Source organism: Chlorocebus sabaeus, chromosome 25 (assembly GCF_047675955.1).
Source record: "Chlorocebus sabaeus isolate Y175 chromosome 25, mChlSab1.0.hap1, whole genome shotgun sequence".
NCBI classification, from domain to species: Eukaryota; Metazoa; Chordata; class Mammalia; order Primates; family Cercopithecidae; genus Chlorocebus; species Chlorocebus sabaeus.
Window position 1 is genome coordinate 57,710,575 of NC_132928.1, and position 18,620 is coordinate 57,729,194.

General features: G+C 37.4%; 1 protein-coding gene across 7 annotated transcripts in view; it reads right to left on the reverse strand.

Moving 5' to 3' along the window:
- DNM3 (dynamin 3) overlaps positions 1–18,620 on the reverse strand; it is a 568,793-nt gene that overhangs the window by 416,967 nt on the left and 133,206 nt on the right. For all 7 annotated transcript variants that reach the window (XR_012091293.1, XM_007989500.3, XM_007989506.3 and 4 more), the window contains exons 3-4: positions 7,102–7,251; positions 5,761–5,964 (exon numbers count right to left, since the gene is read on the reverse strand). Coding sequence is in view for 6 of the 7 variants with exons in the window: in XM_007989500.3 (XP_007987691.2) it covers positions 5,761–5,964; positions 7,102–7,251 (354 nt within the window). In the remaining variant the exon portion in view is untranslated. The remainder of the gene's footprint in view (positions 1–5,760; positions 5,965–7,101; positions 7,252–18,620) is intronic.

Below are 18,620 nucleotides of genomic sequence, written 5' to 3' on the forward strand. Positions count from 1 at the left end.
TAAATTCTCACCTCTAGCTCACCTTGAGGCTCTGCACAGGCAGGAAGTTAGGATTAAGGCAGAGTTATAAACTGCCTGCCTAAGCATTGAAGCCATACCCAAAATGCACACTGAGAGCTTTGGTAAATGTTTAGAGATCTACTGGCTCTGGTATTTAAGAAAATCTCTGTCCTGACCACTAAAAACATAAAGCTGAGCAAAGACTTAAGTGGCCACACACAACAAAGAATATAGACTTACAGAATTGGTTCATGAAAATTAGTAACCAAATAAATAGCACCTGCGGCAACAACAATAAATAGCAACGAAAACTGGGATGGAGAGAGGAATCTAGTTTCTAGTGCTGCCACATCACATTATTTAAATATCTCATTTTCAACAAAAAAAAAAAAAATTAATATATGCAAAGAAAGTATGTCCCACCCAAAAGAAAACATACAGTCAATAGAAACTGTTCCTGAAAAAGCCCAGAAATTGAAATTACTAGACAAAGGCTTTAAATCATCTATTTTAAATATGTTTTAAAAACTAAAAAAAAAAAATAATCTAAAGAACAAACAGAATGTATGAGAATAATGTTTCACCAAATAAAGGATATCAGTAAGGGTATAGATATTATTTTTTAAAAAAAAGAACCAAATAGAAAATCTGGAGATAAAATAACTGAAATTTAAAAATTCACTATAGAGATTTAATAGCAGATCTGAATAGGCAGAAAGAATCAGCAAACTTGAAGACAGATCAATTGAGATTGTTCCTCCCAGTCTAAGGAAAAGAAAGACAAAAGAAAGAATGAAGAAACATGAACAAAGTCTCAGAGATCTGTGAAAACATCATACCGACATACACATAATGTGATTCTCAGAAAGAGAAGAGGACGGAAAGAGGAAGAAAGAATCGTTGAAGAAATAATGGCTGAAAATTTCTTAAATTTGATTTAAAAAGCATTAATCTACACATCCAAGAAGGTCAACAAACTCCAAGTAGGATACACTCAACAAGATCTGTACCTACAGATATCATAATCAAACTGCCAAATGACAAAAAAAAAAAAAAAAAGAGAGAGAGAGAGAGAGAATCTTAAAAGCAGGAAGAGAGAAGAAAATCATGTTCAAGGGATCCTCAATGAGATTAACAGCTGAATTTTGACCACGGAAGTCAGATGGTAGTGGGATGACATGCTCAAATTGATGAAAGGAAAATAAGTAAAAATTCTCCTTCAAAATTTAAGGAGAAATTAAGACATTCCAAGATAAACAAAAACCAAGAGAATCCCTTACTAACAGACATAGCCTACAATAAATACTAATGAGAGCCTTTCAGGCAGAAATAAAAGGACACTGGACAGTAACTCAAATACCCAGAAAAAACTGAAGAACACCAGTAAAGTTAACTACAGATAGTTAAACACAATAGACAATATAAACATATTTTTGTTTGTAACTCTTTTTTCTCACATCTGATTTAAAAGACAACCATATAAAGCTATAATTATATTTCTGTGTTGATAGGCATGTATTGTATAAAGTTGTGATTTGTATGACAATAATAGCACATAGGAAGGGGAGGGAGTGGAGCTTTAATATAGGAGCAAAATGTTGTGTATTATTGAAATTAAGTTGGTATTGATCCAAACTAGATTGTTATAAATTAAGATGTTAATTGTAATCCTATGGCAACCACTAAGAAAATAACAAAAAAAGTAAAATAAATGACCAAGGAATTAAAATTATATACTAGAAAATAAATATTTAACACAAAAGGAGATAGTAACAGAGAAATAGAGAAACAAAAAAACACAGGACACACACAAAATGAATGGCAAAATAACATACATAAATTCTATCTCATCAGTAATCACTCCTACCAAAACTTTCAAAAGTCTCCTCTTGGGACCACCATATATAGGACATAAAAACTGGTGGCAAGTAGGTCTGTAAATGGTGGAGCAGCACTTCTAATGATCCACAAAAAACGAGATTTATTTTAGGTAAGTTCATGAACATTTACATGACAATTTCTAAGTGGCATCTAATACAAATGAGCTTGTAAATAAGCCAAGCCTATGACAGTTTCTTTTTTTTTTAAATCTCAGTTGACTTTCTGGAGTAGATTTGTGGCATAAAATGACACACTCCTGACTTACAGTCAATGCTGTATTTTCCTTATGCTATAACAACACATCGAATATACTGGGAATGACATTGTGCAGATTGATTCCTTTCTGGCAAACTGATGACTCCCTCCACAAACATTCATTGCTCTCACCTAATGATCTGTGCATCACATGAGTTATTATTTTAGGTCATAAATGAATCTTCTTTTGAAAAGCCTGAGAAATGAGATGTAGTTACTGCCCATTAATATTCCCCATGTGCACAATAGGGGTAAAATACAGCATGAATATGTTAAACCAATTTTAAGAAATCACTTTACAAGGTTTATTAGTTGGCCAAATTTTTTAGTTTATATTTATTATAAAATTCATAATACACACAAATAAAATATTCTCCAATGGCTTTTCTTCTACTAGATTTGAAGTTGTGAGGATGTGAGGCAGGATATCTACAGCCATCTTGTCACCTGTGAAAAGAATTTATCTTAAAAAAGAAACAATTTCAAGGAGGCTGAACCAAGGTAGGGCAAAAGAGAAATCAGGGACTGAATGGTATCATTTGCAGTACCCCATGAAGCTTCATCTGAATTGTCATGTTGTGGTATGCCTTTTTAATCTTCTCCCTATTCCGCAGCATACAACTACTAAAGCCCTTGGAATCTTCAAAGTGATAAGTATCTTTTTGTAGGCTAATGGGTTGGTAAGTGGCTGGCAGCTCCTGGATAGCTTCAGCACATGGACTGGTCACTAGAAAGAACAGGCATGACCTCCTAGGAGGGATGAGGGGCTGAAGTTTAAGTTGATCACCAACAACTGATGATTTAATCAATCATGCCTACATAATGAAGCTTCCGTAAAAATCCAAAATGGACTGGGTTCGGAGAGCTTCTGGATAGCTGGACATGCAGAGGTTTCTAGAGGGTGGTGTGCCCAGAGAGAACATGGAAGCTCCACATCACTTCTCATACACTGTCCTATGCATCTCTTCATCTGCATCTCTTGTAATATTCTTTATAACAAAGAACTGTTTCTCTGAGTTCTGTGAGCCCCTCTAGCAAATTAATAGAACACAAAAGAAGAAGGTTGTAGAAACCCCAATTTATAGCCAGTCAGTCAGAGCGCAGGGTAAACAACCTGGATCTTGTGACTGGCATCAGAAGTGGGGCTGGTCTTGTAGGACTGAAACCTCAACCAGTGTGATCTGATGCTATTTCCAGGTAAACAGTATAAGAATTGAATTTAATTAGAAGATACCTAGCTGATGTCTGCTGCAGAAAAGAATCAATTGCTTGTTTGCAGTCGGAGAAATCACCACACATCTGGAGTCAGAAGCATATTTGAAAGTATAGTAGGAGAAGCTGAGTTTGTTTTCTACATGGACTCTTCAGGAATGTGACTGGGCCGAACTCACTAGAATTCCATGATGGTATGACTCTCTCTGTCCCAATCAGACAACCATGGCTCAATCTCCTATGGGATAAGAAGGCTGTAAGACAGGAATGGTTCAGCACCATTTTTATGACTAGATTCCAGTCCCAGTTTATAATCTGACTCTTCCAAGCCACTGATGCTGTAAAGGGAGTCCTGGTGATGGTCCTTACTTGCCACCTGGAGCTTCTACCTGCTTTGTTACAAGACCCAGTTTCAGGGATGGTGGAGGAAACCAAGAAGAAAAAAACAGTTACCATTGCAGAATTCTGCAAAGGCCCAAGAATTGAAGAACCAACGCTAGGGTATAGAAGGAGCTGAAAATAAAAGAATTGACTGAAGGCTCCCAGAGGACACACCCACATAGCTACCCTTCCTCCACCTCAGCAGAGTACTGAAGACATGCTTCAAAAGAGGTTGAACCAGAGGGACTCTGGACTCCAGAAAACTTTCAGGAATGCCATTATGAAAGCAGAGGATTAATTAAAAGTGTACACACTGAATAGTGAGAACCATCCTCCTCCCACTCCATCCCCTGCCCCACCAATTCTTGGCTCCAAGAACACTAGACATCAGGCTTATACCAGAGCAGCTCAGGAGAAAATACTCGCAGAACCTAACGGTTGAGGAAGTCTCCTAACAAAATGGTCAACTCTCAGCACAGTTACTCCACGGGAAAACCCACTGGTCAATGAATCCCTCTCATGTACACAAATTAGCTTTTGGTGCTCCACTTTAATGCACGAACAAGTGGCAAAAGATCGACAAACATTTGAAAAAGGTCTCTAACATCAAAGACAGAAACAAAAACAAACAATCAGAAAACAATAGACTCAGACAATGTAGATTACAAAAGAAAACTTTCAAAAAGGTCTCACTAAAATCCTTGGAGGAAGATATTGTATTTGTGAAAACAAGAACAAGATGCTTTTTTAAAAAATAAAAATAATATTCACTAAGTAAAAAAAAATGAACTTTCAAAATGAATCAGAAAAGCAGAAGATAAAGTTGAGTAAATCTTGCAAAAAGTAGAACAAAAAGACAAAAAATAGATTATAGAAGAGAAAGATTGAAATAAAGGATTCATTCAGGAGTTCTAACCTGCTAATAATAAGAACTACAGATAAAAAGAACAAAGAAAATTGGGGCAATTAATTATGAAACAAAGAAAAATTCCTAAAATTGAAGTACATGCATCTCCGTATTAAAAGGGCACATCACTGAATGTCCTTCTGCAATCACTTTATTATTATTATTAATTTTTTTTTTTTTTTGAGATGGAATCTTGCTCTCTTGCTGTGTCACCCAGGCTGGAGTGCAATGGTGCGACCTCAGCTCACTGCCACCTCCACCTCCCGGGTTCAAGCAATTCCAATCCTCTGCCTCAACCTCCCAAGTAGCTGGGATTGTAGGCGCCCATCACCACGCCCAGCTAATTTTTGTATTTTTAGTAGAGATGGGGTTTCACCATCTTGGTCAGACTGGTCTTGAACTCCTGACCTCGTGATCCACCTGCCTCAGCCTCCCAAAGTGCTGGGATTACAGGCGTGAGCCACTGCACCCGGCCCCACGGTGACTTTAAACAGACACACACCGAGGCCAGCATTGAGGTCTCTGATGATAAACTGTCATTATTCAACTCAGAGAAATGAAAAGCTAAAACATCCGCCTAAGAAAGGAACTTTTCTGGATTTTGAGATGGCAATAACAAATAAATCCCTACTTTTATATATATTGGTTCTCAAATAATTATAAACTAAATAATATCTTACATGCATTAATAGAGCTTCTTATTTTAAAGAAACAAGACAAAGTAAAAAACACAGAAAGACTTTTCATTGGGAGTATAAGCAGGTAACTCATAATATTAGTAGATTGTCTGAATTCTGCTGTACCAGAAGTTTACTTTATCAACTTTTTAAAATACATAGCCCATGAGGCTTAGAAATGTCTATTTTCTTAGATCTCATTATTCTTAGATTTATATAGGTTTTGACTATATAAATTTCATTATTTTAGTAAATCTTTACTAAATTATTTTTAATATTAAATATTTAATATTAAATATTTGTATTTAAAATACAAAAGGTTTAACAATATTAACAATGCCTCATTTATTTATAATGAAATCGAGTCTTGAGAATTTGTGTTACCTTTAAAGATACCAAAACTCCTGACACTTTAATTCCCTCTCATCTTAGTAGTCACACACTCACCTTGAGGATCAACTTCTTTAGCTAGCTTCAGCGCATCTGAGTTTGCAAGATCAGTGTTGGCTGGAGTAACAGCTAAAATCAGACAGTTCTCCCTTGTGATGAACTGCATAATCATTTCTCTGATCTGATACTCGATATCTGGTGGCTGATCTCCCACGGGCACTTTGGTTATTCCAGGTAGATCAATAAGGGTTAGATTTAACACTGTGTGGAAAGGATAAAAGAGTCTTACATACACCTTCAATGCTAAAAGATAACACAGAACCATTTGTCACTTAGCTCAGCTTTCTACATTGTGTATCTGAACAACTCAAACCCATGTGTGAAGAATAAAAAGCACAAAATAAAAATGGTTTTGCTAGTTTTCTCTAATTTTATGATATGATTGTGCTATGCCAAATGATCACTTTAACATAATTTGAAAGGCACTGATTTGCATGCCTAACAGTTTGCTCAGAAAGCTGTCATATCTGTAACTAGGGGGTTATAATTAAAACACCAAACGAAAAATGCATATGCTGTCTGCCAGTCTTGTACATCGCCTTCAAGTGGTATAAAAACTCGCCGGGTAAGATTTGCCCTTTCCTTAAAAAGTATCATATGTTTTTTATAGAAAGTTAACCACTTAGCCTAGTAGAAAGCTGTTAGCCATTCGTGGTGCCCTGGGTTTACTGAATTAGCTGTATGAACAGAGTCAGCAACCCAACAGACTCTAGCCCAACCCCTCTGTATAAACGATGTTGGCACCAAGTACCCTTGGGAAGTCCTAATTGAGCTTATGTCATTCATATTCTGTTTTAAAAGCAATAGAGCTAAGTAGGAAATAAGAAATGAAAATTTGCCCACTAAAAATTTAATCAGCATAGAGGTTATTTCCCATCACACATTATGGATTGGTTATCTAATTTATAACTTTCTACCAATAGTCTGGGGGGAAAACTCAGAGCTGATTTCTCAGGAAGAAAATAAATAAGACTATATATGGCTGCAAGAAATCCAATAGGGGAGGCTGCAACCATAGTAACATGTACCTCTAAGATTTCAGCAAAGACTGAAAAATGGAAGTTTTCATACATACCCTTCTCAAATTCTAAAAGCTTATTATGAAAATGAAGAAAAAAAATGTAATGACTAACTCAATTCTGTTTTTATTAAAGTCATCTCCTCCTCCCTCTCCTTAAATGTTCTAAGAGCTCTTTGAACCATAACATTAATGGGCAGTATCCAAAGGATACCCTAGAAAGCCAGCACTGTTTGTATCTTCTGTACAAATGATGTGTGTTAATTAATGTAGTAAAAATGTTTGGGGAGAAGAATTTGGAATTTTATTATTTTACTTACCATGTGGGGAATAGACTCGTAAATTAATGGGTATGGAGGAAATGCCTTTATTCATTCCAGTCACGCGATCTGTTTCTGTTTCAATCTCATGCCGAACTTCATCAAAATCTGTAAATTTCTTTCCTTTGCAATGTAGAAACTCAGCATATTCTACAAAAATAAAACCAAAATGACACGACTTAAATTCATGCATTTTTGCCATAATTATAAAAAATGTTTCTTTAATTATAAGTCAAATTATCCGATATTCTCTCTTCATCCCTCATGAACATCCCACAGAACACAGTAGTTACCAAGAATCACAATTAATACTTCAGAAATATTAAACATAGTACAGATGCTATAGATGCTAAATTTGATAATTTTCAGTTGAGCAATTAAATACTACAACCAGTCCTTAAACCACATAGCCTATTAAATAATTTAAAGAAAATTTTGGCTGTCCAAATGATAAAGCAAACAACAGCACCTGATTGTTAAAAACATTAGATCTAGGATACCTCTGAGTTCTGTTAGCATTTCCCTCTTCAGTATCACCATTTCATCAGGATGGAATGCCAAGTTATATAAATATATCTTCAGAAGGTAAAATAAGTTAGGGGGAATCATTTGATTAATTTGTTAAAAATAAATAATATATGGAATCATTTAGCTTAAAAACACACTATTGAAAATATGACATCAGCTTATATAAAGACAATTTCTCAAGGAAAAAAAGTTATAAAGTATTATATCAAAGAAAATACGTACCTGTAATCTAAAATTTTTTTAAAATCCCTCAGCAGAGGGAAAAATACTAAAATAACTACATAAATAACAAAACTGGGTTTTTTAAATTTCAGTAACATCCTACAAAGTGTTGTACTATCAATTTCTATACCTACTTTGAGAGAAATCAGGTATATGAAAAATACCACAATTTAAAAGAAAAGCTAGTACAGTACTATTAGATTTTTTTAAATGAGTATAAATCTAACAAAGAAACAAACCTCAACAAAGATTTTAGTTTATCTAATATCTCAATGAAGAATTGTACCGCTAAACTTAGACGATGGCTAAGCACCGTGGACCCAAATGCCAGATAAGAGCCAGGGAGATCGAGGCTGCAGCGAGCTGTCATCATGCCACTGCACTCCAGCCTGGGCAAGAAAGTGAGACCCCATCTTAAAAAAAAAAAAAAAAAAAAAAAGCCAGATGAGGCAATTATTGGTAGCCTTACTACCATTCCCCATCATAAACAGTTAATATTTACTCTTGGAGATGAAACGTCAAGGCAAATAGCAAGAGAGCTGTCAGATGTGGTCTGTGTCTTCAAGTAGGTTAGCATTAACTCAAAAAGCTAAGGATTAGACCACTGAGAAAAAACATTATGCAGGTAGCATAACGTAAATGCTGAGCTGCCCTTAAAATGATAGGAAAGGTAGAGATAGAAAAGATGATTTTAAGTTGTGGTACCCAAAAAACGAAGTGGGGTATGGACTGAATATTGAACAGTAGGGAGGATTTTGACATGTGCAGGGAGAAAGAGAGGTCTTCCAGAGAATCAGAGAATCTTCGTAGGTTCAACAAATCTGGCAGGTTGTCATGCAGTCTCTGCTTGGACCCATCCACTAATGGGTAACGGAAACTTTGATCTTGTTGGAAAAAAACTCTGATTGGAAAATATTTATGTTTGGTATGAAACCTGCTTTCTTGTCATATTCCACGGGTCCAACTTTTGTCCTCTGGTGCTACTCAGCTGTGAAAAGGCCGTGTGCATTAATGTGAGTGTCAGCACCCCGAGTTTGTCTCCTTCCTGGGCCTTACGCCCTTACCTTGCTTTATCTCACCACTACTCAGGCCCTCTGGTGGCAAAGATTTCCCAGTTCCAACCCCAGCCACTCTGAACTGGAAAGGTCACAGACTCCCAAAGTGGACCAAAAAGTTTCCACTTTAATTTACCAAAGAATTGAAATGACCAAGCTTTTGGGATGTTAGAATGAGAATCAGAGACAGACTTAATTTCTGTCTTTCCTGACAACATGCATGGACATGAGTATTTCTCTTTCTATCTTAGTTTCTCCATATAATGTGCCACTTTCTGAAAAACAGCAAACTAAGTCTCCTGAAAGCTCATTCCTCTAATGCTGGAAGTATACCCAACAGTAAAGACTCAACAGGCTGCAGAAATCTGGCCTGAAGAGATCAGTTCATCAAGATCAGGCATGTTCTTCTACACTTACCCTCATAGGCACTGTCTTTATTAGAATATAAATTCCCAGAAGATGGAGCTTTCATTTTATTACCCATTCAATGCTTAGGCCAGTACCATGTGAATGTAAGAGTATATAGATAAGTAGAGGACAAAACAGTAAGAAAAACAAAGGAAAAAAAGAAGTCAGATCCCAGGAAACAAGCAAAAATAAAATGGAAAAATTATAAATAATTTAGAAGAAATTGAACTGTGTTTTTTTCAATGCCACCTATTCCTTGGAAAATGCACCCTTGAGGACTTATGGCTATCACAACTGTTCTGTCATACAGTTCATAAGCTTCCGGATCAGGAACTATATTTTCAATCATTGCTAATCGATACATTCCAGTTAACACAAATGTGGACCTCCTTTGTTGCCACTAGATGGCACCTACTTGCTTTCTCTGTAGGTAACATGCCCTTCCGGAAGGGTGTAAAATCAATGCTATTTTCAAATTAGATTTAAATGAGTTCTCAAACTCTTGAAAATACTTTTATCTTGGAATCAAGAGATGATAATTGTGCAGGACCATCTCAAACCTTTGTGTATTTTTATTTTGTCAACCCCTTGGTCAATTTGCAGTGTCTTGTTGAGAATAGTGTCCCCCAGACAAATCCAAAGATACCTGTATTCATTTATTTATTTGATTAACATTAATTGAGATCACTCTACTTGCCAAGAACTGTTTTAGAAATTGGGATATAGTAAAGGGGGGAATATAAGTCTCTAGGCTCACGAACCTTAAATTCTAATCAGGTAAAAGAATAAACAATGTGTGTGTGTCTGATGCTAAGTGCTATGGAGAAAATAAAATAGCAGGGGGATAGTAAATGCTTTGGGAAGGGGGTTGCTTGGTTATGTGGTATAGATGAGGAAGGCTTCCATGACAGGGTAAAGTGACCTTTGAGCAATGACTCAAGAAAGGAAGGCAGCAGGCCGTACTGTATGGAAGGGCATCCGGGCAGAGTGCCTAAAGCAGATGTGTGCTCGGCATGTTGAGGGAGAGCCAGGTCCATGTGGCTGGAGCACCAGGCGGTGTGGAGGAGAGGGAGGCGGGAAACAAGGCCAGTGCTGTAGACAGGCCTGGAATGTGGAGGGCCCGTGGACCATTTTAAGGATTCTGATTTTTCTGAGTGAGTTAGTAGAGCATCTGAAGGATTTGGGGTAGAGCAGAAACATGCTGTGACCTAGGTTTGAAACAACTGTGGCTGCTGTGTTGAGGACAGACATGAGGAGCAAGAAAGGAAGCTTGTTATTAGAATTATCCCGGGGAGAGTTGCTGAGGCTTGGACCAGGGTGACAACAGTAGGGTGGTGATAAGTGGTTAAATTCTAATGTATTTTGAAGAAAAAACCAACAGAATTTGCTGAAGCATTTAAGCTGGGGAATGAGAGAAAGAGAAGCTTCAAGGATAACTTCAAAGAGTTTGACCTTAGCCACCAGAAAATGTTTGAAATAGAAAAGACTGAAGGGAAGAGGATGGGATGGGAGGGGATGTGGGTTGGGACCTATTAAGCTTGTGATACCTATTACACACCCAGCCAAGTTGAGAAAAAGCACTTCTAAGGTTGAGGACAACACAGCTGAAGGAGACACCATTCACATTCAGTCTTTGGATAGGTGTCTCTACTCTGAAAAATTTCCAGAAGATGGCAGTCATGTGCTTGAGGAAAGGACAGTTTTTTCTAATTCGTATAAAAATGTCTTCAGGGCTAGATATATGCATCTTTTGTTCACAGAGAAGTCCAAGTGAGGGATATATATTTGGGAGTCATTCAAGTCAGGCAAGTGATGAGATCACTAAGCAAGAGTTAGAGAAGAGGTCAGAGTACCAGGCCCTGGGTTTTCCAAAGTTTAGGGGTCAGGAAATGGAGACTTACAAGGTAGGAGAAAACAGTAAGGGGAAAATAAAGCCAAGAAAAGAGGAGACCTGCTCCATCCAACCCTGCCTACAACATGTCCAGTAACAGGAGGACTAAGACTGGATCTTAGAATTTAGCAACTTGAGGATCCTTCAGGAGGAGGTTGAAGAGAGAAGAGAAGAAACCAAGGAGAGACTGATTATAGAATAATTCTTTTTTTTTTTTTTTTTTTTGAGACAGGGTCTCACTCTGTCACCCAGGCTGGAGTGGAGTGGTGCCATCATTACGCACTGCAGCCTCGAACTCCTGGGCTCAAGTGATCCCTCCACCTTAGCCTCTGGAGTAGCTGGGACTACAGGCAGTGTGCCATCACATCTGGCTAACTTTTATTTATTTTTTGTAGCGATGAGGTCTCACTGTGTTGCCCAGGTTGGTCTCGACCTTTTGGCCTCAAGTCATGTTCCCAACTCAGTCTCTCAAAGTGCTGGGATTATAGGAGTGAACCACTGTGCCAAGCCAACAGTTCTTTAAGGAATTTTGTTGTAAAGAAGAGGAGAGAAGGGAGAGGGCAGCTACAGAGGTATGTAAAGTCAAGAGAGAATTTTGTAAAGATAGCAAATTAATGGCATGTTCATAGGCTGAAATGGTGACACCCAGGATAAGCAAAGTGAGAAGGCACAAATGCTGAAGTGATGTCTGAGGGGAGGGGAATAGGAGGCCAGAAAGAAACAAACATGCCAGGGCATCCATAGGAACAGGAAGGAGGCAGAACAATGAGCATGGATGAGATGAATAGGTAGAACTAATGGTGGTGGGAGCCTGTGAAATTCATCAGGGGACTGTAGGGATTGATTATATTTGTCTGAGGTCATTTTATATCTTTACTGGTTAACTAGGTGGTTTACTTGTTAACCATTTAACCATCTCACTGGTTAAACTGTATAAGTACTATTATACAGTTTATATACTACTATAGTACTGTATAAGTACAAAATACATTATACACACACACACATGCACGCAAAAAGTGATCCTAAATGAGTGACCTCAGAGCCTCAGAGTAATCACAGCAGGTATGACAATTTGGGTCTAATCTATGTCAATCACTGGGGTTCAGACCTGCCCCAGCATATCTGGAAAACCAATAGGGTAGGAACCACAAAATACTCTTTTCTATGGGAACCAAAGAGCTTCCTGGAAAAGAATTCAACCTACAGGATAGAAAATTCAGCAAAACCAGCTGACCTGGCTTTTCAGGAAAGGGCTACCTATAATCCATCCTCTACCCAGCTCCAGAGATTCACAGATCCACATCCCCTCGTCTCTATGATGATAATTGTAGTTTGGGGATGAAGGAAATTCTAGCATCTAAGTCAGACTCTCTAGAACGAATTGTACCAGCTGATCAATAGCTAGACCTTTTAAGAGCTGCTAAATGTGTGTCTTCTACTATGGTATACTGTGGTAAACTATGGTTTACCATATTTTTATACTATGGTGAACTAACACGTCTGAAGGTTACACAATCTCATCTTATAGTTTTGAGATACTTTCTTTCTCACAGAAAGGTACAATTTCCAGTGGCATGAGCTCTCTTGACATGGTCTCAGTATTCCTTTCATTCTAAATGCTTCATATTTGGGCACATGAAATGGTCTTTTCCTCAAACAATTTGAGACTTCAGCCCAGCATCAATGTGAGTAGTCAGTATATTAAATCTCCTAGCCACAAAGTCATACAAAGGATGAAGGTTATGTGTACGTAAGCATTGAAACCGTGATAATGCATCCGCGAAATTCCTTTCTGTTGCAATATAACCTGTCTTATTGAAATTTATGTTTCATTTTCACAAAATAAAATTTCTGTCTTTAGTTTCACAAAATAAAACTCCTAGTTTTGATTATTTTCTCTGTTTTTACAATGTTAAAAATAGCCTACAACTGAAGCAAAGGTTAAGATACATTACTATATCAAAGAATGATTAGGGAGGAAAAAAGGGGAATATTAAAAAATCAGAGCTATAACTCTATTTTATTTTTATTTCCTTTTAAAACATTTTAGTACTGTCATTTTTACTGGTCATGAAACACAAATGATGCTAGGTTAAACAACTGACAAATTGTTTGGGGGAAGGATGAGACGGGTTTATGCCTGGGCAATGTTCCAATCATCTGTGAAAAGCACACCATGACAGTAAGAATTTAAATATTTCCACTATGCCCCTTCCATGGGGAAAAATATGTATATCTTTTAATTAATCAAGGTTAAGTAGAAAGGAATAATTACAGAGCACTAGAACATAATCTCTTGTCCATCTTTATTCTAAGAATCGAGGTTCCTCAAAATTTTAATTGGAGTTTTCTTATTTCTAATAGCAATGTTTTGTGAGCACAGGGCTCCAGTGAAAACAGCGTATAGGGGTCATATACATAAGGGACTGTTTTCAATGCAACAAGCTGAATTCACTGGCTATATAGAGCATCGATGCATGACTATATTTAAAAACATATTTCCTCAAAGGCAGAGATACATTTTACTCTTCTGTGTTTCCCTAATGCCTATTACATTTACAGTAAAGAACATCTGTAGGCCGGGCGCGGTGGCTCACAACTATAATCCCAGCACTTTGGGAGGCCAAGGCGGGTGGATCACCTGAGGTCAGGAGTTCGAGACCAGCCTGGCCAACATGGTGAAACCTCGTCTCTACTAAAAATACAAAAATTAGCCAGGTGTGATGGCAGGTGCCTGTAATCCCAGCTATTCAGGAGGCTGAGACAGGGGAATCACTTGAACCTAGGAGGTGGAGGTTTAGTGAGCCTAGATCATGCCACCTCATTCCAGCCTGGGTGACAGAGCAAGACTCGGTCTCAAAAGAAAAAGAAAGAAAAAAAAAAAAAAAAAAGGACATCTGTAGATTTATTTCTTCTTTAAAGTAGTCTGCTTTGTATATAACAATGCTTCCAATAAATACTCCATGTTCTTACTCATATGTGACAGCTTAAAAAAAAGTTGATCTCTTAGAATTAGAGAGTAGAATAGTGGTCACTTTAAGGAGTTTTGTTGTAAAGAAGAGGAGAGAAGGGAGAGGGCAGCTACAGAGGTATGTAAAGTCAAGAGAGAATTTTGTTCCCAACTTAGCCTCTCAAAGTGCTGGATTATAGGAGTGAACCACTGTGCCAAGCCAACAGTTCTTTAAGGTGTTGGGGGCAAAGGAGATAGGGAGAGGTTGGGGAGCAGATACAAAAGTACAGCTAGATAGGAGTAGTAAATTCCAGGATTGTGTAAAGGGTAACTACAATTAAGAATAATAAATTGTATATTTTCAAATAGCTAGATGAGAAGATTTTGAATGTTCTCAACACTAAGAAATGCTAAGTGTCTGAGGTGATGGATAGGCTAACTACCCTAATTTGATCATTACACATGGTATATATGTACTGAAATATCACACTGTACTCCATAAATATGTATAATTATTATGTGTTAATTAAAAATAGTAATTTCTAAATGATCCCATCAAGTCATTCCAAATTGAAGGCAAGATCCTAGAATTTTAGTTTAGTTATATATTAATTACATAGGACCCAGATATGAAACAGAACTCAACTGTATTGCTAAGATAAACAGGGAAAGTCTAGCAATCAAAAAAAAAAGGAAATCTAAAGAAGCAAACAATTAACCTCAGGGAGTCTTGCAGTGGGTAAAAGGTAGAGGTCTCAGTAGGAGAATTAAGAACAATAGGGTGAGATGGGAGTAAGTTGGGGGGTGCCAAGATTTCATAAAAGACAAAAAGCTGGTGCCAAGCAGGTGTCAGACCAGACACAGACCAGGGTTTAAGATCAGGGCTCTGGTACTCTCAAGACAAAGTAGGAAATTAAAACAAAACTCCAAATGCAAACTAGGCCGAAAACCAAGATGAAAATTCAGTCATGGAATGGAAGGCAGAGCTGTTTTGTCAAGATACAAAGCCGAAGACAGTTGAACAGTATTCAGGGTCAAGAGAAATTAATATCAGTGCCATCTTGAAATTTACTGCTGAACAACAGCCTTTATAGTTTTCTTCTGCTTCTAAAGCCTGGATAAGGCTGAGCCAAGAGGTGAAGGTTAAGGGGCCCCATGTAACTGGAATAGTGCTAGTGGACAAGACCAAGGCCAGCACTTACAGAAATCCCCAGAGATGGGGGACTTTTATGGAATATTCTACCACAAGTATCCAAAATAACAATCAGAATCTAGCAGCTGTTGATACCTACATAGCTCAACTTAGTTCTATATTTTTTTCCAAAGGAGCTCGAAGAATATAACAAAAATCAACTCTATTTCATACTCATAGTTTATTTCCACATAAAACACAATCAAGAGATAAACTATATTCCAAATCTTAGCACCAGAGTTATTTCTAGACCTTCTTATCCTCTTTTTCATCTCTATCCTCTCTAAGTGATCTCAGCTAATCTCATTGCCTTAAATTTTTTTACATATGTCCTCTAAATTCACATCTCAGGCATTCACCTCTCCCTTGAATTCCAGATTTGTCTATATCTAATTCTAATGCTTAATTGATATTTTCACTCAGATGTCCAACAGATACCTCAAAAATCACCTGTTCAAAGCTTCCTTTCCTCAACTCTCTTCCAAACACTGTCTCACTACCTCCACTATGGCCATGCTGCTTCTAAGCCTGCTGCACCTCTTACCTGTACTACCAAAAAAATAGCCTAACTGGTCCTTCTGACTCCACTCTTGTTCCACTGAATCCATTCTCCACCCAGTAGCTGGAAAGATCTCCTTAAAACATACATCACATCGTGCTTCTCCCCTGTTTCCTGTTTAAAGACTTTTACTGGTTTTCCAGTACATTTAGAAAAATGCAGATTCGTCACCCTGGCCTACTCTAGAAAGTCCGATACAGTCTGCCACCCATCTGCCTCTGATGCCATCTCTATCACTACCTCCACCCTACCTGCTCGTTCACTCTGCCTGCAATGGCCTCCCTTCCGCAGCTCAAGAGCACCAAGTCCCTTCCTACCTCAGGGCCTCTCTATAAGCTGCTCCTCTTCTGGAATGTTCGTCCCTCTAATCTCTGCATGTGTGGCTCCTTCCTGTCATTTACTCATCCAAAATATCATCTCTTTAGAGAGGTTTCCCTGACCAGATAAAGTAAAGGAGCATCTCTTAGTCATATCCTATTACATTGCCCAATTTTTTTTCTTCAGTGCACATGGTCACTGTCTAAAGTTTTTCGTATTTGTCTTTTATTGTCTGTCTTCATCCACTGGAATATAAGCACCATGAGAACAGGAGCATTATCTGTCTTACCCCTGCTATATTCCCAGTACCTAAACAAGTTGCATATTTGTAGAATTGAGGAATAAATAAATGAATGAGTAGATAACTGAAGGAATCAACAAATAAACCTTGGAGGAGGTTTGAGGTTTGTGGATAAGGAGAAAAAAACGTTTATAAATACGGCTTTTGACATGCTGAGCTTGAGATACATTTGAAATATCCAAGTAGAGTTTCAAGCAGTTAAAAATAGGAGTCTGGAGTTTAGCCCAGGAGCTAAACATGTGAGAGTTGTAACGTTTAGGTTGTAATTGAAGCCACAGTGTGGAAGATACTGTCAAAGGGAGAATATGAAATGACAACCAAAAAGGAGCCCTGGGCAGATGTAACCTTAAAGGCCAGATAGAAGATAATGCACTGGCAAGGGAGCCTGAAAGAGTGAACAAAGAGATAGAAGGAAAACCAGGAATATTTGGCATATAAGCCAAACAGTAATCGATAATATCAAAAGCTGTTGAAAGGGCAAGGTAAGTTAATTTCAAGGATGTAGGAAACCATATAATACATGTTGAATTTCTATCCAATTCCAATTGGATAGAAAATTTAAACACTTTTTATTATTTCAACGATTTTTGCTATAGATTACTTTGTTTACTTAAAAGTGTTTTATGTGCTATTTTATGCTTTTTTTTCTCCCTTGTGTCTCTTCCCTTGCTATCAAGTTTACAGTTGTCACTTCTTACTGTTGGCAACACATCTGTTTTTAAGTCATATTCCCATTCTCACTTGTGGTATTATATTTTACCCTAGACTGAGAAATCCAATAACCCAGTATGCATGGTCTGAGTCTAAAATAAGGCTGGAAAGGCCAGAATAAGGCTGGGACCCTCTAATGCATGAGATTTACATCAAAGACTTTGTAATATCAGTTGGGTACTCAAGGATCTTTTTGCTTCCTCTTGATAATCAGCTAAGTTTAGAAACTGAAATATCAAAAAGAGTTTCTGAATAAGGAGTTATTCCAATGTTTTTAAGAATAATTGAATGTACTAATTCTGAGGCAGCAAATGTCAGTCCTTGTTTTAATAATGAAAAATAAGATGATCTGCCAAATAAAAATCTATAGAGTAATTAAAAGCAAAATGATGAGACTTTGTCATGAAAATTCAAATAATCAGATTTCAACACAAAAAATACAATAGGAAGTCTAAGATTTACAAAATGAAAATACTGTTTCCCCACAGAATCTTGGCCACTAGAAATAAAATTTATAAATGACATTTAAGTAGTAGCTGTATCAGAACTGTAAGTATGTATATACATAACTAAAAAATTTTTAAAGAAAATATCAGAGCTGCAATACACATTGCTGGATACATTATAATATCTCAAAAACTCAACCACAAAAAACTTTTTCTATGAGTATGTAATGTTATACACAAGTTGCCACCAACATTATTTCATCTAAATATTTAAAGGAGATCTTTAGTGTGTTTTTGGTAAGCTCCTTAAATGTCAATGATATGGTTTGACTGTGTCCCCACCCAAATCTCATCCTGAGTTGTAGCTGCCATAATTCCCACATGTCACAGGAGGGACCCAGTGAGAGGTAATTGAATCATGGGGTTGGGTCTTTCCTATTCTGTTCTCATGATAGTGAAGAAGTCTCACAAGATCTGATGGTTTTATAAAAGAGAGTTCCCCTGCACATGTTCTCTTGCCTGCCACCATGTAAGATGTGACTTTGCTCCTCATTCACCTTCCATCATGCGTGTGAGGCCTCCTCAGCCGTGTGGAACTGTAAGTCAGTTAAGCCTCTTTTCTTTATAAATTACCCAGTCTCGGGTATGTCTTTACTAGCAGCATGAGAACAGACTACTACAGTTGTCATACCAAATTCCTGGAAGTTGTTAGCAGCTGGAAACAGCCAATTTAATTTTTGTATATGGTGGAAGGTATTAATCCAAGTTTATTTCCAGTAACATTTGTTGGAAAGACGACCATTTCTCCACTGAATTGCCTTTGTGTCTTTGTCTAAAATCCATTGTCTACATATGTGTAGATCCATTTTTTGAATCTATCCTGTTCCATTGATCTATTTATCTCTTTATGCCAATGTCACATCATTGATTATCGT